This window comes from Cyrtonyx montezumae, unplaced genomic scaffold (assembly GCF_038088225.1).
Source record: "Cyrtonyx montezumae isolate F1298 unplaced genomic scaffold, pur_monq_1.0 scaffold_3, whole genome shotgun sequence".
Lineage (NCBI taxonomy): Eukaryota > Metazoa > Chordata > Aves > Galliformes > Odontophoridae > Cyrtonyx > Cyrtonyx montezumae.
In genome coordinates this window covers 84,637,023-84,660,758 of record NW_027072034.1, presented here as the reverse complement: position 1 = coordinate 84,660,758, position 23,736 = coordinate 84,637,023, and the positions used below count along the sequence as shown (strand labels likewise).

At 44.3% G+C, this 23,736-nt stretch overlaps 3 protein-coding genes across 12 annotated transcripts in view; 1 reads left to right on the top strand and 2 right to left on the bottom strand.

The window, feature by feature from the left end:
• Positions 1 to 3,689: 3,689 nt before the first annotated feature.
• Positions 3,690 to 9,491, bottom strand: TENT5C (terminal nucleotidyltransferase 5C). Its single transcript, XM_065742151.1, has 2 exons — positions 7,616 to 9,491; positions 3,690 to 3,861 (listed from the first exon to the last, which is right to left on the bottom strand). Exon 1 carries the CDS (start codon positions 9,467 to 9,469, stop codon positions 8,297 to 8,299), a length of 1,173 nt encoding a protein of 390 aa, XP_065598223.1. The 5' UTR covers positions 9,470 to 9,491; the 3' UTR covers positions 3,690 to 3,861; positions 7,616 to 8,296.
• Positions 9,492 to 17,452: 7,961 nt separating this feature from the next.
• Positions 17,453 to 20,878, top strand: DUSP12 (dual specificity phosphatase 12). 2 transcript variants are annotated; one of them, XM_065742140.1, is made up of 6 exons: positions 17,453 to 17,716; positions 17,797 to 17,910; positions 17,975 to 18,093; positions 19,343 to 19,439; positions 19,981 to 20,149; positions 20,590 to 20,878. In XM_065742140.1, the coding sequence occupies exons 1-6, from the start codon at positions 17,466 to 17,468 to the stop codon at positions 20,749 to 20,751; spliced, it is 912 nt and encodes a 303-aa protein (XP_065598212.1). In that variant the 5' UTR covers positions 17,453 to 17,465; the 3' UTR covers positions 20,752 to 20,878. The 2 variants fall into 2 exon arrangements, with proteins under 2 accessions (XP_065598212.1, XP_065598211.1); XM_065742139.1 differs by having other exon boundaries at positions 19,963 to 20,149.
• Positions 20,879 to 21,489: 611 nt separating this feature from the next.
• ATP6V1A (ATPase H+ transporting V1 subunit A) overlaps positions 21,490 to 23,736 on the bottom strand; it is a 28,030-nt gene continuing 25,783 nt past the window's right edge. For all 9 annotated transcript variants that reach the window (XM_065742147.1, XM_065742141.1, XM_065742145.1 and 6 more), the window contains one exon: positions 21,490 to 23,730. In XM_065742147.1, coding sequence (XP_065598219.1) covers positions 23,638 to 23,730 — 93 coding nt within the window. In that variant the 3' untranslated portion in view covers positions 21,490 to 23,637. The remainder of the gene's footprint in view (positions 23,731 to 23,736) is intronic.

The following is a 23,736-nucleotide window of genomic DNA, read 5'->3' as shown; positions in this document are numbered from 1 at the left end:
ATTTCAGTGAACCTTGATTTTCAACAATTAAAATGAAAAATCAGGTTCTGGTCATCTGGTCATACAAGCAATCATAACCAGAGGGCAATCTCTTACTGCTAATGAGACACCAAATAGCTGAGAGAGCCAAAGCTCAGAACTGACACCTTAAACCCCAAGGACACTCAGGTTTGTAACACATGATAAAGTCATTGTGATTAATGTACTGTTATACTGTAATTGAGTATTCTATTTCTGAACTAAAACAGATGCCCCAGTACCCCTACTCTCACCTCCCTGTCCAATCAAGATGAAGGGCTTTCAAAATATTCACTCCTGGCTCTGTCAGCATGTCACTGAGTTACCTAACAGCACTGCTTTCCCTGAGGGCTTGTTTTTTAATCCATGGAATGGCAGCAAACTGGAATCCTTGAAATGCTGTGGGAAAGGAGGCTAGCAATCCATGCAAAGAGACTATGTGCTCAGCTAGAGCATTGCTCTGTTTAGTTTCCTCTTATCTCAAATAGACTGATTTTCGTTTTTACACAGACAGATGACTGCTTGCCTGGAACAACTCCATGAATTTAAGCCCAAAGGTTTCAACCTCATTGGACAGAGCTACAGCAATGCATCCCAGCACAGCCTGTTGGCAAGTCAGGAGCCCAGAACACACTGCTCTACGAGTGGATCCAGCCCTTTTTTTGATGACACTAACCTTCTGTTGTCACAGAGAACTAGGACATGGGGTTGGCAGAAAGTCTCCTCCTAAGAATAGCTTTGCTTCCCGCTGGTCTTGGGAAAAGTTGGCCAGGAACAGAGAGCAGAAGGCAGTTCATGAGGATTATAAAGCTCCATCAGTCCTGGCAAATATTCAGCAGTACGCAATATAGGGAGCCCCACATGAACAGTAAAACAGGCAGATGTTAAAATACTGTTACATCTGTAAGTCATCATAAGAGCCTTCCGAGGAAAGGACTGAAGAGCTGCTGTTAAATACAGCAAGAGAATACAGGCCTTGTCTGCTGTCTGTAGCTTGCATCCACAAAAAAAAAATCTCAAAATAATTTACATCCTGCACCCCTGTGCTGACACTGAAACCTACAGGTGGATTGAACAAAGTACCCACAACCACCTCAGATACTCTACCATACACAAATTTGCTTTGTTCTTGCATTTCTGTCATTTCCAGCCATCACACAACATTTTGTCCATCTATTTTGTGTGCATTCAACTGTGGGATTTGGACACAATGTTTTTCTAATACTACCAGATGCAAAACACTACATCTGGAGGCCAGGAGCACAGATGTTGTCAATAACAGATGGAAGAGACAGCTTTGAAAAACAGATGGACTCTAAACTCACAGCAAATAACTGAGCCAGCAGAAGCACCCAACATGCCACAGAGCTACAGGAAAAATGAGGAGGGGACAAAATGCAAGTGGAAGAAGGAAGTTCACTGTGGTTACACTGAGCACTTAACACACAAAGTAGCTAGTTCAACAAAAACACAAACTCTCAATGGAAAAGGTTTCTAGCTTCCAAACCAAGACATACAATACATGACTCCAGGAGCTCATTTTCCTCTACTCATCCAAAAGCAGAAGGGATTAGCAGACAGTACGGGGCAGTCTGAGACACTTCAGCCTTGTTGAGAAGGATGCAGCAACTTTCAACTCAAAGACACTCAAGAATCCTTGGCTACAGAAATAGTGGGATTTTCAGTAATGAGGAAAGACAATAAGGTTCTTAAAGTATACATTAAGCAACCATTACTGTGACCACCACTGTTGCACCAAATCACTGGTGACACACTGCAATAGATCACTTCCCCAGAGTAGATAAGGCCTCCAGCATCCATTAGGAGTCCTTTGAAGGGAACAAGCTAGCCATAGCAGATTCAAGTTATCATCACCCTTTCAAAGGGAGCGTGCATTTCTGTTCTCCAAGCAGCAGTGTCCTCCTTAGCACCAGTGGGAACTCAGTACAGCATTTTGCTGGGTAAGCCAGCCTAGGCAACTGGTCCTTATTGGTTTACTAAAGTCCCTGGCTGAGAATTAATGTGGTAACATCTATAGTAGATAGTGCAACTTTCCTTAATTTTCAAAGCTGAAGCCGGTAGTACACATCTAGCAGCTGCTTTACATATGAGTCCTGGCAAGACTGTTTTTCCAGAGAGATGACTCAACTTCTTCCTACTAGGAAAATTACTAAGGTTTGGCAGGTTGACTACTACTTCTACTGGGCAGCCTCGCCTGCAGGATACAGGGCTTATTTTTTTTAATCACTGAGTCAAAGCAGCAGATTACAGTATTGATGCTGCAAAAGAAAAAGACTGCTGCTTCTAACACCCGTACTCAAGTGGTTTTTTGCATCCTTCAATATATCTCACTTTCTAGTGGCTGGATAAATGCAAAACATATACAGAAGAAGGTAACAACTACATATAATTTGTGTATTATTTAGTGTATTAGTACACTAAACATACTAAAAGCATAGTAGGCAACGTTCAAAATAAGCAAGCACACAGTCTTTTATGCAAGCATCTGACCTGTCTGAAAGGGCACACTGAACACTAACTTGAGACAGGAACCACTACCACAGAAGGTGGGCAAGCAATAATTGCACCTGCCAGAATGATGGAACAATTGGAAGTACCAGTCCTCTAATGCCTCACCATCACAAAACTGACATCTTCCACACAGCACAGAACTCTAGTGCTCTAGGTTCTGGCAGCACAAAAACAGGACACTTGGAACTACAGCTTCACTAGCCACGCAATAGCAAGAGATAAGAGCTTTTTACTTATTTACTCTCACAAGTCTCACCTTACGTGGATAAGAGCACACATACAGGCACTTGCATATGCATAGCTATCTTGCTGTTTCAGTATCGGACTGCAAATTTAAAGTCTGGTGTTCTAGAAACATAAGAATGGTATCCCCCAATTGAAAAAAAAAGAAAGCTCTGAAACCTTTATGACAAGATAAATTGAGGAGTTCAGGTAAGAGAGCTTCAGATGACAAATAGCCAGTGCCATCCAGCTTTTTTTTTTTAGCTGGATTGTCAGTTCTCCATTTAAGTCTGGTGGAAGCAGTTGCAACTACACACAGCTAACTATCTTCATAATACCACAGCACTCCCTACTAATCTGTGTAGAAGCTTCCACTTGTAGCCATTACAAGCTCCTGAAGGCTGGAATTTCTGTTACTTAACTAATAGGGTAGAGGTTGCCTGAGCAAAGGCATCGAAGCAAGCATGCTTTTTATAGAACATTTATTTTTGAATCTAGAGCAACAAATAGACTGCCACATGGCCCAACTTTAATATAGCACTGACCTGCTCAACCTATATCAACCAAATGCTTCTCTAGAAACCATCACTATTAACTAAGTGAAAGATTAATCATATTCCACTTAACAGACTAATCATCAGCCAGTCAAGAGGCAGATATACATACATTCATGATAAAAAGTCTTCCTTCAGGAAGACCTAAAAGAAAAACATTACTGTATAAACTCATGGCTATTTCTTCCCCTCTCCCAATGCACTTCCACACACCTACTCTAAGGTATCTGCTTTAGCAGAGAGTTGAGCTAGAAGGTCTCCAGAGGGCCCTTCCAATCCCTATAGTACTGCAAACAGACAATAAGCCCCACAAATATTGCCATTCAATACTATTTAGAAGCAGAAATAAATTGAGGCAAGCAGTGTTTAGCATAAGTTTATTTGTACAAGTATTTCAGAATCATTAAGCTCCAAAACCCAGTTTCCAAGAGTGACAAGTGGATACCACAGTGCAGAACCGTAGGTAGTTATTGTGACTAATCTCACATTTAGGCCCATCACAAATTGAAATCTTTCTAGTATCTTGTTCTGCCAGCTTAAAGGAAAAAAAAAATCACTTTTTCAAAACAGGTACAAGATAGATTTTCCAAGAGCTGATTTCTAATCATAAAATAAAGAAAAAAAAAACAAAAAAGCCTTTGAATTTCCACAAAAAACACAATTTTAACCAGAAAGAGAGACAAGCCCAATGCAGACACTTCAGTGAGCAGCCTCCTCTTCCAGTGAAGAAGAAAAGCTGGAGCGTTGCAGCCACTCCTAAAGCCTCTATAACTATAGCCCAGCAACCCACCTTGGAACAAGTCCCACTGAAATTAAATAGCCCATATGAGATACAGTTCACCATATTTAACAGTTGACAATAATGTTTTGAGCAAGGCTTAGATGCAAAGGCTACTACTATTACCATCCATTTGGCTCCCAGTGCCTAAATCACACATTTGCTACTGACAATGACCAGCTTATTGCTTATTCCTGGGTCTAACAATTACATTACCCAACTCAATTAGTTTTCTATACCTCTCGTTAAAGAAGTACTATCAGCACACTGCCAGTTTAAAACTGAAGTAACTTGTCCAAGTCATTTTCTAAGAGGCTTTCTCCAAACTACCCATGGAATGATAAGCAGAGATCACTACAAAAATGAGCAGTTGTTATCAGAATCCCATGACATTTAGGCACAAAACATACCATATGCTTAACCCCAAAACTCAGTCCAAAACTATGGATATCTATAGTCCCAATACTAAAAGTTCTAATTAAGACCTGGTTTAAACCTTCCACTCTGTAGACAGACTATTCATATTAAAACAGATGATTTTGGAAAACAGTTGCTCTGAAGCAGCCTCCAGCTTAGTGGCTAACTGAACAAGCTGAAGACAAGCACAGCAACAGCTGCATCTTGAGCTGAGATAGCATAAGGTATGCTGCGCCTTATCACTTTTCAGAATTATGGTGGTCAGCATAGGGATTTTTATGAAGGTAACTAAAAAACTTTACTAATAGGTTTCTTTAGTAGCATTTTTATCAAATAAAAATATTTAATCTCTTACAATGAGGAAGTAATATCAATAAACTGCAAGTTAAAGGGAAGTTGGTGACAAATATTCACAACAGATGCTTAGCCCTGCAGCGTTTAAGCTACAGGAACAAAACTTATTTTCAACTACAGTTGAGCTCCCTAGAAGCCTAGTCCTCAGGGATGATGTGCTGATATAAGTCTTGCAGTCAGTATTTCTGCAGTTCTGTTTTGTTCCTAGACAGTGGCATCATTGCATTAGGTTAACAGCCTGAAGTTTAGCAGTCTCTCTCAAACTTCTACTTAATACAGAATCAAGCAGAGAAGAGAGGAGGTTTGCACCACTTAGCACTAAAGAGAGACTGAATCGAGCAGGCAGCCTGAACTTGGCCTGGGGTCATTACCTTAGCACTCTTTCTCACATTACTCCCAGCTGCAGGGTCCTTGTAAACCTGATCACAAACCAACTAGCACACACCAGATTGAGCTGCTGCCACCTGGGACTTCAGGCTGCCAAAACAATTTGAAACCAGAAAGGGGTAATCTGCAGGCAGCACCCTGACAAATCAATTTCGTATTTTAGCTCTAGCTAAACTGCCAACTAGGGTTATACAGAGGAAAGGAGACAGAACACCATCCCAGTAACATTATTTCTTCTATTTAGTGCAGTAGGTAATAAGTTACTTAAGGCTACAGTTTAACTACCCAAAAACTTAAAATCCAGACTGGAAAGCATTAGTATTTTAAACTGCCAACACAATTTAAGACCAGTAATCCCACAAAGCTTAAACTAAGGCAGTCAGCTGCTCAGAGAGCAGGCATTCAACATAAAGCTTTCTTAGAGGCCTCAACAACAAGTTACATCAGTAAGAGCATAAATATTTGCTATAGGAAGCAAGGAGTCCATAGCTCTGTTTCAGTAGAAACACAGGAGAGCTTTATTCCAGCCCTTCTATTCCCAGTGGATATATCTGTCCTGACACTCAGCAGTCAAGGCATCTAAAGACTAGTAAGGAAAAAGAATTTGCTTCAAATTAATAAGGACTCCTCTTGAGTGTGGACTACTTCTGCATGAGTTGACATACACAAAGTTGCTACAGACCAGCCATGAGATCCCACAAGACTTGAGTCTAAGCTGAAAAGGAAATCAAAGCTGTCCCTCTAGGCAATGCTTTCTGTTTACTTCTGAAACAGGCATAGCTTTTTTTTAAAAAGTCAGCTGAAGTTATTTAAGGGATGAAAGTAATTACAAGTTCTTAAACAAAAAGACTTCCTTCTAGTGATACTCTGTAAAAGGCCAAGCATTGCTCTGCATGCAGAAGCTACTCATTCCATCAGTAAGCTTGCATTAAGTTTGACACGCATGGCAACACCAACATCATTACAGTTTTAATAAAAGCCTTCTAAATAGTCAGTGTTCCAGGTGAGAGGTGCCTTGCCTGTAAGCTGCATCAAGTTCAAGCTGCAATTCTTAGAAAAATCTGAAAGTAAACTCATCCTTAAGACTCTGACTATTCAAGAGTCTTTAATTAAAAAAAAAAAAGACTTGCTACTGAAGACATTTACAAGACTGTACAAGATATTAACATAAAGCATGCCTGACTGCAACCTGCTGTCACAACCCTATCCCTCCCTGCTTTCCCAAGCTAAGTGAAGCCTAAACAACAGCAAGGTAGCCTTGCTGCTATACTAAGCTAATCTTCACACATCAGTTACAAAGCAGTGTGAGAGCTTGTAACACAGCAAGAAGCTTTTGGTCCTACCAGGAACAGGCAGATTTTCCAGTGCCAAGTAAATGCTGCTCTGCTACTGTCCTTCACATCTAACAGCAACCATATAGATTTATTTAATCTGCTTTTCTCTACATTTAAATTGTTTGTTTGATCCAGCACTTTGGTCTCACACTCAGGGAGACAGCAAGAAGACATGAGAGTTGGCAATTAGGTAACCTTAAAGGTAACCTTAACCATTGTACCAGTACACATTAAATAGCTCTAACTTTTTCCTTTCTAGTCTACTTCTGATTAAGCAAAGGAAACAAAATCATTTAGAGTATGTGTTTTACTATTGCAATTCAGTGAAAGTTTCCAGGCAAGGTATTACCAGCCAGTTTCTAGTACTGCTATATACAGAACCATCCTTATAAAGCACAGAAGTGTCAAAGCAGCAAGTTTAGCACATATCCTTTAAAAGGTCCAGTCCCCCTACACCTCCAAGGGAGTAGATACTCTTTCAGAGGTTATTCTGAAACTAGGGGCAGACTTGCACTATATACAACCTCTGTGGAGAGCTCCACTTAGGGTTCATACACCTCATCAAGTGAAGTTTAAGACCACAATAGACCAAGAATTTAACCTCCCAAAATACCATGTTATACAGTGACCAACCAATGATAAACCAATAAGCTTGACCTTAAGTGGAAGCAGAGGCAAGCCTGCAGGACCTGCCTGAATTTGTACAAGAAAAACGAGGCACTTTAGGAATTTACACTGACAGGAGTGTGCATCAGCCTACAAGTTAGTGGATTTTTTGCTTGCTGTGGACCCACAATGAAGAAACTTAAAACTTCAGTGTAAGAGCTGCACTATTTTCTAACTGTGCCAATGCTAGTCAAAAAGGCTTTTTCTTAAGCCTCTACTTAACAGTATTCTTCCAATCCTATTCAAACAGTGGTTCTAATTCTATTAAAGCTTTATTTCCTCATTTACAGGACTCTTCACATTAGTAATTGTTTAGATCACATTTTGCAACATGCACAGAGAAGCCAACTTACAAACATTCATACTCCAGACAAATTTAGCCAACCCATCCTTTTAGAGACAGGCTTATTAATCCATCTCCAACTTGCAAGAAACCTTGAGCTTGAGGCAGGACCACATATGTCCATGCACTACAGGAAACAGCCATTAGGCCCTCTACAAGAGGGACAGTATCCATACAGTTACCAGTTCCACATAGCCAAAAAGTAGAAGCAGCCCAAACATGACAAGACCACTCGTACAGGAGAAATCAATAGAAAGCTGGCCAGAATTTTAACTGAGGATGTATAAAGTAAGTGAGGTTTGTCAATAGAAAGTTTTGTTTTTTTAATCAACTTCTGCTCTGCACAAGATATTTCCCAGTCTTAGCTCTATTAACTAACACAGTTTATTGAATACTCCACTTAGATGAAAAGTTAACAGCCATTTCCAAGAATGGTACTTAGTCCTGTAACTATTCCTCTAACATTTGGTTGCTGGTTCTCTTCTCCCCGTGAAGAGGTAATAAGGCTTCTCGGCATTTGTAGAGATAAACTGAAAAGGTTCTTCACAGGTCACCTGGTTGCATATTCCTACTGCGTGCCAGGAAGTAATTAGTCCAACAGTCACACTTATTGGAAAACCTACAAATGTCTGCTACTTGTCTACATACGCTCAGCTGTTGGAAGCCTCCACTCAACACTCAAGTGAAGCAATCAATTGCAAGGCAACCAAGTGGGGTAGGACTGGCTATATGGCACCGGAGGATTTGCAAGATAGTAATTGCTGAAGTTCACATCACTAACGTAAGGTGCTGGCTGGTAGTAACAGGTAACAGTAGTGGCATTAGGGATGATGTTCTGTTCTGCCAGCACTCTGAGCGCCAGCAGAGAAATCAAGTTGAGAGTCTGCCTCCGCTCATGTCCCATGAGACACACAGTGCTCTCATTCACCACTCTGCGCAGAATCATGAGGTAGTCATATTTGCTCCTCTCTTCTTTGGAGAAGTGGTTCTGGAGGTAGGTCTCTAGTTTGCGCTGCTGATCCAGGATGTCTGGGAAGTCTATGAAGAACCGGGAGCACATGTAGCGCTCTAATGTTTTGATCTCATCTTTATCCATGGGCCGGAAGTCTCGCACTAAGAGGTTACTATATTTCAGAAGCCCACCGCCTCGGATCTCTTCAGGATTTTTGGTAGCTATCAGCTTATTCTGGAGGTGATCAAAAGCTGCTTCAAAATCTCCATACATACTCTCCCCAATCACAGTTGGATGGAAGTGCTCTGACATTGGGTTTTCTGAGTAGTCATAGTAAAAGAGCAGGGAATCCAGTATGATTTGGAAAGAGTCTACACTGAACTCAAATTGGCGTCTTATGCAGTCTACGAACTTCAGCTCCACATTCCTGCCATGTTTATTGGAAAGTGATATCAAACTCCAACGATCAGACTCCGTGGACACTTTAACTAGCTTCTGGATATAGGCCTCCTTCAGTGTTACTGGACTGATTTTCAGTTTGCTTACTCCTTCTGGCAAGAAATTCAAGAGGGAACGCAACACCACATCTCGAACCAACTGAAACTCCGCCTCACTTGGAAGAGAAACTTGAAAAATGAGATCCAAGTCTTTGCAGCCCAGACCATTATCTTTGACCAGGACGTGGCCAGCAGCAGAGCCGTTCAGACGGACATCGTGTACTGCAATGCCTGCTTCATTCAGCCTACTCCGAACAGTCTGAACTATGTCCTTCAGAGTTATCTTCAGCGTTGGGAAGTTACCTCGCCCATGGATTGGAACCACCTCTGTAAGAACTTCATGCAGACGGCTGACCTGATCCCAGTTTAGCACACTGCATGACATGCAGTCTGTATTACTTCCTTTGCTTGCCATGTTAAGGTTTTTCTTCTCCAAAGAAACTGTAAGGAAGTGGGGAGAAAAAAACAAAACAAGTCAGACTTTCAGTTCGCACTGCCTAGCTCTGCTTTCTGTCTACACACAAACTAGAGAGAAATAACTTCACATACTAACAATTATCAGAAAGCCTATCACCTAAAGTGGTTCTCAACTGCCCCAACTGGTATAGGCCCAAAATTTAGCGGTCAAGTGTCCTTTTTGATGAGATAAGAGTTTCAAAGGGAAGACCTTGAAGAATAATGCATAAACTTCATTCAAGTTCCCAAGATCACCCACAGTACCAGAAGCGAGCAATAAACGCAAAACACTTCCAAATGTTAACTCTGAACTTCTTTTATTACAGTTAAAGCTCAAACACCTCTCACCAAATAACATGATAGTAAAAGACATCCAGGTGCTAGTTTCAGAGCTCAGAGACCCAATACACTAAAAGTACTAATGACATGAGAAGCAAGACTTTTCTTCTCATAGAAGTATTCTCCTTTCTTAATTACCTGGCATCTAGCTCTGATGAGAACAAGGGCCAACTCCACCTCATTCCTTCAAAAACCCATGGAACTTCAGTATCTGGGCAGAACTTCAGCTATACAGTCAGGTAATTTTTCAGATTTGCACTTCAGTCTGTAAGCAATTCTTTTCTTTTTCAGATACACTGCACAATTAAGCTACCTTCTTGGAAATACTCATACTTGCCCTGACCTTTTGCTCATTTATGGAGGAAAAACAAGTTCATAAGAGTTGGCGCGTACTCAGACGGGATTAAGGCACACTTGTCAGCATTACAGTAAGGACTTGAGAACTTCACTGACTAGTTCAAGTTTGAGCACTTGAAGGAGTCTTGTCACAGTTGACCTTTTCATTCTCCTGTGCTTCAATGACTTTGAAGTACGTGGATACTTACGTATGTTCTACAGTCACGCAATTCCAAGTAGTATTAATACACTCTTCCCTTTTTAAATGTTCCAGGTTTCTATTATGGCCAGGTGTTCCCTGACAGCTGGGGGCAGAGGCTTCACCTTCATCCACCTCAAACACTTGTGAAAGCTCTATGTGCAGCTGCCAAGGTCAGGCTACTCAAATTTAGCTGACTTAACTCTTGCCTACCAAGAACTGTTTAAAACCCAATCATGTATTTTCCTAGCATGCATCAGTATAGCGTACGGAACACTTTTTAGCAAGATTCAAACAGCAGCTGTTATTCTTCACTGGTTGCCTGCCAGCTTCAACTTCTTAACAGACCCTTTGACCTGTCACCTCCTCTAGGAGGAGAGGAATCCTAGCTCAGACACACAGCAAGGTATCAAAACTCCCAAGGATACACTTTCTGTCCTTGAGCACAAGCTGCTGCATTACAAGCTCTGCTGCTGCATGTACCACACCAGCTTCAGTAGGCATCAGACAAAACCATGATTTTTTAAGATGACTAGATCAGGATAAAACAGAAGTTTCTTTAAACTCAACCCTTGAGGCTCCAACAGAGCATAACTCCAAATGCATCAAGGCTGATAGGAGCTGCGCTCAGAGACATTAAGTAGACTTTCACCCAAAAAATACTACTTCCACCGAATCCTTCAGATTACTAGAGAACACAAAACTCCCCTGACTTCAAGCTGCAAGTGCTTAAGCTCCTCCTTTCCATTTGTAGGCTCCTTAGCAGCTAAGGCAATACACGCAGCACACCAGGCAACCAGACAGAACTTGAGTAGAGCCTTCCACCCCATCACACATACTTGGTTCTGCCTGAGGAGCTCTGTGCTGCGGCACAGTGCACGTGCCCTCCACCAGCAGCTGCTGGAAAAGAAGATCAACTATTTCACCTCCTCCATTCAGGGAGGAGTTTAATTCCTGGGCTGCCAGTCGATGAAGCATCTCAGCCTTAAATCTCTTGTGTTGCTTGCTCTGCTAGATTTAAGTTCGTGACAGCAGGAACTCAGTGACTAATGCACGTGGAATAGTAGCAGCTCAAACGCTTGTGTTTCATTACCACTGTCTTCCATCTCAAGGTCAGACACCTGAAGGCGCTCATCCACTAGAAAGAGAACAGTCCAACAGCCAGGATAAACCCTATCCACTTTTGCTATCCAGCATCAAGAGTACCATAGTGTCAGTTGGATGCAATCCCCAAACGGGAAAAGCAAAAGTGAGACACGCTGCTGTCACGATGAGGGCTCATAGCACCTTGTAACAGCACATAGCAGGGCACAGTACCTACAGAACCCAAATCAGCGTCAACTCCAACAGGAACCGAAAAGCTGAGCGACGTAACCTCCTCCAGGAGACTGGCGAGGACCGCAGCCAACCAAATGGATAACCACGAGCGGCTGCTCCCAAACGAACAACTCGTTAACCACCCCACCTCCCCGGTCCGGTCCGGTCCATCCCGTCCCGCCTCGCCCCGCTCACCGGTCAGCTCAGCCACAGCCGCGCACACCGCGCTGCCGCCGCCGCCGCCACCCCGGCCTCGCTCGCGCGCACGCCTCCCCACCCCCCCCCGCGCCCGCCCTTTATCGGTGCGCGGCCGCCCCGCCTCCGCCGCCCCGCGCTGAGGCGACCAACGGGGCTCCCCCTCCCCGCCCTGCCCGGCCCGAGGCGGAGGAGTGGGGGCGGGCTCGGCGAAAGGGGAGGAAAGGGATCTGGGATGTTTGTACTGTAATCAGTAGAGGCGGTTGTGGTGTTTCTAGTGGAGCTTGAACGCTGTTTGCCAAGCACTGGGAAAACCTCATCTAGGGTGCCGGTGCTGTCCCACGCGCTGGAGACAGAGTTCAAACCTGAGCACACGCAAAAAAAGAGCTGACCCCGTACGAGGAAGCTGGAAAGCTCCTCTAGTCTCAGCAAACAGAAACAGACTTGGCCAGTTTGGACAAAAAACAAAAGCTGGGCAGGAATATGGGCAGGTTTCTTCTATTTATTTTTCTCTGTCAGTGCACTGTTGGCGTAATTAACAGGAAACGGGGAGAGCTGTTTAAATTAAAGGATAACACTGACACACGAAGAAGATCCAAAGCATCTTTTGTCTGATGAGATGGTCATCCCTTCAGAACACAGCACTGGAGAGCAGAGAGAATGAAACCAACTAATTTCAAGAATGACCTAGATGAGAAAATCCATAACATTGTTGTCTGTGGAGTTCCAGAGCTGAACATGAGAATCCAGCACATCTCTTTTAACAGTTTCTTTTTTTTTTTTTTCCATGTCTTCTGAAACAAGAAATAGAAATAGGGAACTTGAAAATGAGCAATAGGCGAAATGACGGAGGCATAACCACCAGTAAGGAAGTGTTGCACTTGGAGGTTGAAGCAGTGAATGGTCCCATCTTTCAAAGAGACAGTTTCAGCTGTACTTCTGCCAAAAATGTTACTGTCTGATGGCATAAACTGATTATTTGGACAGTTGCCTCACAGGCAAACATCGCTGACGTGATAATGAAAACGTATTGTTTGTAATATTTATTAGATATCAATAAACGCAAATAAACTTGCAGCACATAACAGTATTACAGGTGTTAAAATACTACTAAACGGTTCACGCTTTGCTTGCTTAAAAGTTTCTGTTTCACAGAACTGTTTGTAAAAACCAAGGGGCACCTCAACTATGTCTTAAAGATTGGACACCTGAGATATTTTCTGCCTGTCCTGCTTTGCAGACGTTGACCACGCTTCAGTGGAAGTGCAGCACTCTGTGCAGTGCGTGTAAATCTCCTGACAGTACACCTGCTCTTGGCAATCGCTGCCCATTGGTCCTACAGAAAGGCCAGAGGGACCAGATCATGACATGCCATTTAAAACCTGCCAGGTCAGACTTGTGTAGGCTGCAGGCAGAGAGAGGAATGCACCTTTGAGTAATGGACACCTGGGAGATTGAACCCATATACCCCTGGTAGGAGCCAGCTCTCCATCTGTGTCTGTGTCATAGATTGCTGGGCAGTGTGGATGGAAAACGTGGAAGCACGGCCCCACTGGTGCTACAAGAGAGCAGGGGCAACTGCATGAGCACTGTGGCTGCAGAGGTGGTTGTGACCCTATTCCAGGGTTCAGCTGTGATGCCTAACACTTACGCAGAGCTGAATTTCCATTTGGGACACACTGCAGGAGTTGTTTCAAAGGGAGGATGGGGAAGAAGAGCCAAACAGATCATTGAATGGTACCGTAACAGAGGAAAAGAAGAGTCTGGGTCCACCAAAAGAGAAGTAGGTATGAAATGTTATAAGCACAGTGCAGCTCATGCTTTTTAATCCAGTAAATAGGGCAGCAAATTTGGCATAAGGAATGCACTTTAAAAACTTCTAAGTCAGCTCAGTGACCTGGCACTATCAGATTAGTTTTCTTTCGTGTTGCATTGCTGAAGGTAATGTGTCACCATAAATCTTGATTGCTGCAACTGTTAAAGCCATAAAGCAAAGGAGAGTTATTAATACATGGTAGTAAGAGCTGTCATGCTCTATTCTGTAATTGAGTATCAAATCTGCCCTTGAGAAACTCTCCCTTTTGTTTGACGTGCAGAGTAACTGCATGTCTGCAGTACTAAGAGCATGGAGACAGACAGAAACATCCCACCCATGTGGGGTTATTGAAAAATCCTCTATTGGATCCCCAGAGAGAGCTCCTCTCTCTATTGGTAGCCAAGTGTTTGAGGTTTCCTGTAGGGTGAAGCAGCAATTCTTCCTCTTGACACATTAATAAAAATAGACATGTGAAGTCCCATATAGACCCACATGGTCTAATTCTGGAAACAGCAGACTTTCAGAAAACTGAGGTTATGCTTGCCACTGGAAGCACAGCAGCAGCTAGCAGGTTCTGTCCAAGGGGTGAGAGGGTACATTGTAGGGCTGTCCAGCTTCCACCAGAAAGCTCAACGAAAAGGAGAGAAGCACTTCTTTTACAAGGGGCAAGAAATTCCACTGAGGCCCTTCAAGAAGTGCAAAGAGGGGTCTTGAAGCTCAGGCTGCACTGAGATCTGAGGAGGACACAGAAACTCAGTGTCACTGTCTCTTGTGAATGACTCAAGTTATCCCCATCTATCAGCCCTTAGAATAGTAAAATCATAAAGTCATTGAGGTTGGAAAAGACCACTGAGATCATCTAGTCAACCATCGATCAACTTCACCATGCCCACTAAACCACGTGCCTCATCTGTACATTTCTTGAACGCCTCCAGGGATGGTGACTCCACCACTTCCCTGGGCACAGCTTTGCCATGTGCCATCTGCAGGCTGCAGACTCTTCTTCTCATCAACTGTTTTGTGTATACACAAGGGTTTTCCTTTCCATGGGGTTTCTCCTGCCCAGGCTCACCCTCACGGCACATGCTGAGATGGAATGTGCTTACCGGAGGGAGTGGGCAGCAGTCTGTCCTCCGACTTGCTTTGCCTTGCACCTCAGTGTGTCCCAGCTGCTTAATTAGTCACACAGTTTCCCAGAACTCGGGGGAGAACAAACGGTTAGAAATTTCGGTGGTGTGGGAGAAGACAAGAACTGAAGAGGGGGAGGCAGAGGTGGGTGGAGGAGGACAATTTGCAAATCAAACCGAAAATAATATTTACTCTATTTTGGGAGCTGTGAGCAAACTCAGGATCCATCACCATATGCTCGAGCTGCAGGTGGCAAACACAGCAAAGGGGCAGCAAAGAGCAACAGCAAAAGGGAGCACAGCCCCACTGACACAGATCTGCCCAGGGCCTCGTGTACTTTCCCCCACCACATATTTTCACTTTGAAATTGCAGTTTTTTCATGTTCCCTCACCATCCTCAGCTTTGGGAGCTGATGCATGGGGGTGCAGTACACCATTGCCTTCTGCACCTGAACCCTGTCTGCCATTTCCATCATTGTAAAAACAGTCACAGATGCTACTGTTCACCCCCATAAATTCACATTTGAAGGCCCGAGGACACAATTAACCAACTCTTAGTACTCACTCAATCCCTGTATAATATGTCCCTGCCATAAAACTCATAGTCTCTTCACTAACATATACTTTCCTGCTGACTTTATTCAACCTCCTCAGGACTTGGATAACCCAATGTTTCACCATAGCAGCTTGCTGCAACTGTTAGTTACACTTGCAGCTAAAGGACCATACAGAGTTTTATCTGCTTTTAATTCCACCTATCACACTTTTCACTGTTTTTTTGTTTGTTTTAATTTAAAAAAAAAATTTCCTTGATAGATTAAAGGGGCTTTTATTGAAAAGCTGTCTGAACTCTTTAAGGATTTTTCAGCAGGCCTTTTATTTCTAGCTGGTGGCAATGATAACCGGACAAGGAGGTTTTGCATTCATAATGCAGTTGCATAGTTTAAAATAATCTAAATTTGAGCTGTCAGACTCTCCCCTAACCCACCCTCAGAGGTCAGGTTTATGCCACAGGGCAGTGAGGCAGCTCAGGGAACTGACCCTCTGAAAACTGATCCAGCCACAGAGTTCAAATTCAGCAGGGTTAGCCAGCTGGTAGGGCCACCGTGCAGTTACATTCCAGCAACACAAGCATGGGAGGTGAGGCAGAATGACAGCCAACTTTAAGCTGCTGTAGACTTACATTCTCAGAAGCCTTTAGGCTTACCTGAAGTACAGAAACATCTTGGTTTGCCCCTTGGGCCACTGGGAAGCTCTACAGCTCTGGAAGGTTCTGTGTCCCAAGACTAGGATGACAGCTTGAAGAGCTGAGCACATGGTAGCATCTTCAGCAGCTCTCTGCTGTGATCTGTCCCTTAGCATGACAGCTGCTCCCCAGTGTCCAGCTCTGTCCTCCTCTCCTTCTGGAAGGGGATAACAATCTTACCACCAGAATTTAGTCTCACGCTATCAGATTCAAGAACACCATTTTCACAACCCCCCTTCCATCTCCGTGGCCAGATGCCACTCTACAAGGATCTGGGAGGCCCCTGCAGGTTGTATTTGCCTACTGCTGTCTTGTACGGAGTACTGCAAGAACAGTTCCCCCAGTGACAGATCACTGGGGCTTTCAGGCTCTCTTATCTCATACAGAAGAGGTAGGGTAATGTTACGCATCCTATTTGAGGAGGGAGCATTACCACACCTCTTTCTCTGGTAATGTAACATTTTACCTCTGCTCAGAAGCTGGCTAAGAAATATTCAGGCTTTTTAGTCTGCACTGGGAAAAACTTGCAGCTACACGATAGATATCACTTCAGAGAAAGGTCTGAGGAGGAAGTGAAATGATGGGATCCTTTGAGTGAAGAAGGAAAAGTTAAGGCTGTCAGTGTGTTGCACGGTAATGTTTTGCCCAAGTACACTGCTAGCACAGAGCATTCTCATCTATGAGAGTGACCTACATTTGGCTAGGATAATTTTCTTCCCAGTAGCTTGTGTTTTGGATTTAGGATGAGAATAAAGTTGATAACACATCTCTGCTTTAGTTGTTGCTGAGCAGTGCTGCACAGAGCCAAGGACATTTTAGCTTCCCACACTGACATGCACAAGGAGCTGGGAGGGGGTTGAACCAGGACAACTGACACCAACTGGCCAAAGGCATGTCCCATTACATGTGGCACTGAGCTGAACAACAGAACTGGGGGAGCTGGCCAGGGGCAGCTGCCACTTCTCAGAAGCAGTCTGGTCATCGGTCAGCAGGTGGTAGGAATTGTACAGTGCATCACTTGCTTAATGGATTCTTTTATCATTATAATTATTATTTTACCTTTCTTCTCCGTGGTATGAAACTCCCTTTATCTCAATCCACAGGTTTTGCCTTTTTTTTTCAGTTCTCTCCTCCATTCCACTGCCAGGGGATCAAGCAAACAGTTGCACAGTGCTGAGCTGTTCACTGGTTAAATCTTCAGCCCTGAGCAAGTGCAGAATCTTGAAAAAGTAGTTCAATATTTGTAAAAGGAACACCATCCCCCCTCAGTTCCAAAAAGGCACTGCGACAGGGCTAGGCCTTGCTCTGTGCCTATCAGGACGCGCCCATCTGGACACCGGCGGAAGCCGCCATCTTGTGGGCGGGGCCTGTGCTGCGGGATGGTGCCGGTGCTGCCGGGGGTTTACGTGGGAGGCGCGGAGTCGTGTTCGTCCCCGAAGGCGCTGGCGGCGGCGGGAGTGATGGCGGTGTTGACGGTGGACGCGGAGGAGCCGCCGCCCGTGCCGGGGGTGCAGGCCTTGTACGTCCGGGCGCTGGACGAGCCCGGCGCCGACCTGCTGAGCCGCCTGGATGAGTGCGCCGACTTCATCGGCGCGGCGCGGGCGGGCGGCGGAGCCGTCCTCGTGCGGTGGTGAGGGCCGGGTTTGGTGCTGCGGCGTGGCCGGCTGCCCCGGGCCGCGCTAAGGCCTCGCCTCGCTTTTTCGCCTGCAGCCAGGCCGGCGTGAGCCGCAGCGTGGCCGTGGTGACCGCCTACCTGATGAAGACCCAGGGGCTCGGCTGGGAGGAGGCCTACGCCGCCGTCAGGGCCGCCAAACCCGACGCAGAGTGAGTGCCCGACCCCCGGTACCCCCGGCAGTACGGGCACGGTCTCAAACTCCTCTCCTCTTAGGGTGAACCCGGGCTTCCAGAGGCAGCTGAAGCTCTACGAGACCATGGGCTGTGCCGTGGACAGCAGCAGCACCCTGTACAAGCAGCATCGCCTGCAGGTGCTCACGGAGAGGTTCTCTGGTGAGTGGGGCAGCCTTGGGGCTGGGGGATACCGTGCCCAAAAGCTGCACCGTGTCACTGAACCCTGCGCTTGGGGCGAGCCGGGTTGCTCACAGCAGTGGTGGATGCCCCATCCTTGGAGACATTCAAGGTCAGGCTGGAGCTGGTCTGAGCAACATGATGAAGCTGTAGGTGTCCCTGTTCACCGCAGGAGTGTTGGACTGGATGACCTTTAAAGACTCCTTGCAACTCAGATGATTGTGAGTCCAGCTGCTGGCTCCTGAGCGCTCACATGTGGATGTGCCCATGGCAGCCATGCAGTCTGCTCCGTGCTGCACTGGACAGCACCAGGCACCCACTTTCTGAAGTGCAGCTGCTTCACGCTATGACAGTTGCCAGTTTTAAGCCATATGCCACAATCCATGATCTCTGACTCCTGCTGCTGTGGCTTGTAGCTGTATTTAACTGGCTGTGGATTGGGTAGACCCCTTATGTCTGTGTGATGCACAGAACAGCGTGGGACTACGGCAGTGAGCTGTAGTCAGAGGTTGTTCACAGATTTAAAAAAAAAAAAGGAACAGATATATAGAGGACTCATTGCAGAGCTTATTTGCTGCATCTCTGCACAGACAGCAAACTGGTGAATGTTCTTCCATAGCCAGACATCTCAAGTGGGACAAGCACAATGCATCTATTCTTAATGCAGAGAAGCATGTCAGAGGGATGCCATCATACAGAGCTTGCTGTTGCTGATGTGGACTGCTGCCCTCTAAAGTAACGGAGACTTGAATTGGCCAGACATATGTTCACATCATATCTCTAATAGCTCATCAGTAGAGAATAACAGGGTCTTTGAGGTATATCTGAAAAACAAATCTCTGATTTACTGTTTTCTTTGTCAAGATGCAGAAATAATAGTGGTCAAATTACTGTGTCCTGATTTTTTTTAATGTATCCAGCAAGCCAAACTTACTGTCCTCCTAACAGTGTAAGAAACACCTAAAGTTCAGGCTAAATCCTAGATTACTTTTCACTATGTTAAATGAATTTTAGGGGTGTTGGGATGAGGCTGTTTTGCTTTCAACTTGCCTAATGCAATGGGTGAGTTCTTTCTTCATCTATTTTTTGGACATCTTTTTGCCAAGGCAAGAAAAGGTGAAGAAGGTGGCTCTTAGATATGGTGACCGGGGCAGAATGCTGTCTTCTCTCACTGGTATGTATTGGTCTGCTTATCCATCTAACTCACAACTCAGTGCTGTCCCCTCTGCAGAACCTCAAGACTTACCCCAAGAGGTCTTTGCTGTTGATCCAACCGATGCACGTCAGACCCCAAATGCAGAAGTTCTCTATAGATGTAGGAAATGCAGGTACTGAACCTTTTGTACTTCCCACAGAATGTCATTTTGAAGTGATCTTGAGAGGAAAACAGCCTGCGTAAATCAGAGGCCGTGTCATTATTTTTGGAACAGGGATAAGATCTTGTGTAAGTTTCCATACTGCAATTGTACATTCCAGTTTGGTTTTGAGAATTGGTGTTTCTCCAGGGAAAAAAAAAGACTCCATTTTTACTATTTTTATACTAAAGTATGGTTGAAAGATGCTGTTGCTTCTTAGGTGTAGATTTTATTTTTTCCAAATCTTAGTTTTGAAGTTTCAGTAGTAGGGAATTGTTTAAACACGTGCTTATGTAAGAAACAGCATACAGCGGTGGAACAGAGCCCAGAACTGCACAAGTGGTAAGATTTGTTACGACACAGCCCTAAATGGAGTCAGTGCCTGCCTATGAAAAGAAATGCTATTTATCTAATTACTGTCAAAAGGTCCCTGTGTTCTCTAAGCTTCACCAGTAAAAAGTGTTCCACCTTTTTCCCCCCGTGTCACGGAGAACAGGCGCGCTCTGTTCCGTAGTTCCAGCATCCTGTCCCATGTGGAAGGAAGTGGGCCAGCAGCCTTTGCTCACAAGAGAATAACAGAGTGTATGCAGCTTCGTGGCAGTGGCCCTGATAAGTGCACCTCTTACTTCATTGAGCCTGTGCAGTGGATGGAGCCAGCACTGCTAGGAGTAACGGAAGGACAGGTGAATGCATTTTTTGGATCTTTTAGCCACACGTTCTGAAATGTTACCACCTGCCTGTGTATGGAAACAAGCTGGTCATCTTGTTGGATTGAGTACGCTAGGAAGGCTGTTGGACATGGGTTTTTTTTGTTTGTTTTCAGTATAAGTGAGTTTGTGAGAAATAAAAACCCCATTGCAGTCTTATGCTGTCCTGGAACCACACCGGGTCTGAGCAGCTGCATTTCTATGCTGTCCCCTCTGCCAGCACAGCTGCCTGTTTCACATTAGGGCATGGCAAGCTCCAGCTGTGCCCGTATAACTATTCTGTGCCCTGTTTTTGAGCCTGTTTAACTTCTGCGAAATGATACAAGAGCTGGCTATAGTGCAGGTTGCCATAACTTAAAGTACCATAGAATACATCTGTGTGCATCTTCTAATGGATCATTTGTTTTTTCTTGCAGCTTTTGTGTCCCAAATGCACAGCTAAGCTGGGTTCCTTTAGCTGGTGGGGTGAGCAGTGTTCTTGCGGCCACTGGGTGACTCCTGCCTTCCAGATACACAAGAGCAGAGTGGATGAAGCGAGAACTCTGTCAGTTGATAAGTTCCACGCTGCTAAAACCTGAACTCATAGCCTCTTTCAGTGGATCTCTAAATGACCACAGAGAAATCCTGGCTAGCCTGGGTTTGCCAGGACAGAGCTTGAGCCTTCCATCCTTTTGTAATGCACTGGAGTTACTTGAGCACCTGATCTGTAATATGTGACGTGTACGTTCATATATGTATGCACATTTACCTATTAAAAATATGCATAAATATACGTAAGGATAGCAAAGCGTGTCCTTCATAGATGTATGAAAATGCCTGAACGTGATGTTTACAGCAAAAGACTGAATAAAAATGTTATGTACAAATTCTAATTCTCACTTAAAAAAATAAGCTATCATCTTAGTTTAAGCTTGTGGACAACAGTACTATTTCCCTCCTTCTACAGCAATTCACATGATGCACAGGGCAGGGAAAGATTGTAAGGCTCAATGAAGTGCCATGTGGGCACATTAGCATTGTTGGAATAGTAGCACTGAAAAGCAACATCCATTTATAAGTATACTAAAGTTCCAAAAATCTAACCTAAGAGCATATCCTATAATCCTTCATGCAATGTCTGAGGAGGCTGTAAGCTGCACTGGAATAGGGGACCTGAGGTTAAATGCCCCGCTACATTGTCTATCCCCATTTAAAGAGATCCCAAAATGATGAATTAGGGGTTTTAAGCAAGATGGAAGTCTTGCTTATGGTGGTCTGTGTGTGCCACAGTAGCACAGCTTTGGTTTGACATCAGAAAATAAGAGATAAGATCTACATTAAATCCATTTTATTCTCATTGACTCCCAACAGTTCTTTAAATTTTTTTTTGTTTTTTTTTTAAAACACAATTTCCAGCAACGTACATTATGAAATAACAAGAAAGTAGGTGGTTGGGTTCTGCCCATCTCTTCATTCCTCCCAAAGCTGTGGAGGGAAGACTTGCAGTACACAGTGAACATCAGAATCTTAACACTGAAAACTGAGACACAAAACAAAAAAAAGACAAAAATATATATGAAACTGTTTGAACTGGTCACACTTCAGGGCCAGGTACAGCACAATAAATATTAGAACTGCATTATCTTAGACATCTTCTGTAAAGTTTATAACATCCTCTATTTAAAGAGATAAGAACATCTGTTTTCTAGCATGAAATGCTACATAGTACAGTGGTGAAGGGTACAAACAATGAGGAATCCAGCAAGGGCTCAAATGGTGACTACTCATTCACACATGCTCATTGTTAAGTAAGCAGCATACACTGAGAGTTTGGTGAACTGTAAACTTAACCATTCACAACCAGAGTTATCAGCTGGAATAGCAGTTTATTTTGGGAGAGCTAAACATAGTAAAATCCATCTAAGTTTCAACTGAGCTCTCCGTGGCAAACAGCGAGTTGATATCATCGTGGAAGTGGCAGCATTTGGTCCTTAGCGCCAAAATACCTTTCACCATTGCTGTTCAAAGCTGGCAGCTGGTGGAAAAAAACACTTCAGTGTGGAATTAATGCAAAGCCCTGCCAGTGGCATCTCCAACTGTTACCATCTCGTGGCTGTAACAAGTCCATTAAGATGCCAGCTGGCACCTAGCTGGGCATTGCAGTGCTGTGTTAGATGTCATCTGACACAAGACAGTCAAAGACTAGAGAGTACGCCAGCATCTTCATCTCCTTCTGCAGCAATGACAGGAGTGCTGGCGCTTGAATTTTGACAGAAAAGCTGCTCTACACTCATTCCTCATCTCATACTAGTTTTACTAACAAGCCCAAGACACAGCAGAGTTTCAGTTGCTTGACAGACCGTGCTTCCAGAGCATGGTGCAGAAGTCACTAGCTTCTCTTGCATCATAGTCAAGAAGGAAGAAGTAAATACATCTTGTACTGTCAATCTTTCCCCCTCTTTAAGCCCCACCCCCAGAAGTTTAGCATCTCAATCTTTCTATACAAGAACTGAGGACCATCTGTGTGACTGCCAAACAGGCACGATGAACACAGGTGGAGCAGGAAGATGAAGCACGTACTTTTTCTCTCCTAAACACCACCTGGACATTGCACTGGTAGGCAAGAGTTGGTAGAGAGCACCACCTAGGAAAGGTTATATTCCTGGTCCGTGCGTATGGAATCACAACGGCTTGTTACGTCCCACAGTACAAAGCAGCAGTAACAAGCTTCACAAACTAAAGCAGCTGAGTGTTGAGAAACATCATGGGGTGAGTGGGAGGCAAGAAGGCAAAAATATTCTGGAAGTTGAGCACCTATGGCTTCAATTTTAGCTGGCGCTCCATCCAGCAGTCCTATCTGTAGTAAGTAGGAAAATAAAATTCTATTTCTCCAGTGTACAAAAGCATACTGGCTGCTCGCACATGCTCATCTTCCAGTCAGTCCTTCCTTGGAGAGATCCAGATCTACCACATTTCAATACCAACAGACTCAGCCGAAGGCTGCAGAAGGGACGTAGTAGGGAAGAACTTTGGTTACATCAACATGTCATCAGAATACGGTCAAAAATTCTGCTTCACGATAGTCACTTAGCAAAGTGCTAGACCTAAATGCCCTTACCACTGCCAGCTCAAAATGTACCGCATGACTGCATTAAGATCTACACCTCCTCTGCCAGTACAAGTCAGTTGGCTGCGTTACCAAGTGACCTGGGAGAGGGCAAGGTGAATTTTTTCCCACCCTAGAAGTGTACAACAGCATTTCTTCACTCAGACAGGCCCACTCACACATCACTCACTATTTCAGACACACAAAGCAATGCCAAACACAAACTAAGGAATGTTTTGTAAAGACACTGAGTATGAACAGGGAAAGTAGGGCTATTTATCAACTCAAGTACTGTTGCATCATTCTTGTAAGGTAGGGAAGCAGAGGAGCTGAGATGAGGAATTCAGAAGACAAACCAGAGTGGTCACAGAGGCTCAGTCTAGTCTTCCAGACTGCGAAATGCATTCTGCATATCCTCAAACAGCTGAGCATAGTCTGCCTTGATTTTTGTTTCACCATCTTTGACAGGGTCCTGAAA

Bases quoted from the DNA above. Each gene is read 5' to 3' on its own strand.
- TENT5C (XM_065742151.1), bottom strand. From the start codon at position 9,469: ATGGCAAGCAAAGGAAGTAATACAGACTGCATGTCATGCAGTGTGCTA.
- DUSP12 (XM_065742139.1), top strand. From the start codon at position 17,466: ATGGTGCCGGTGCTGCCGGGGGTTTACGTGGGAGGCGCGGAGTCGTGT. The intron at 19,440-19,962 runs GTACTGAACCTT...CACGGAGAACAG, and splicing joins TATAGATGTAGGAAATGCAG to GCGCGCTCTGTTCCGTAGTT. The intron at 20,150-20,589 runs GTGAATGCATTT...TTTTTCTTGCAG, and splicing joins TAGGAGTAACGGAAGGACAG to CTTTTGTGTCCCAAATGCAC.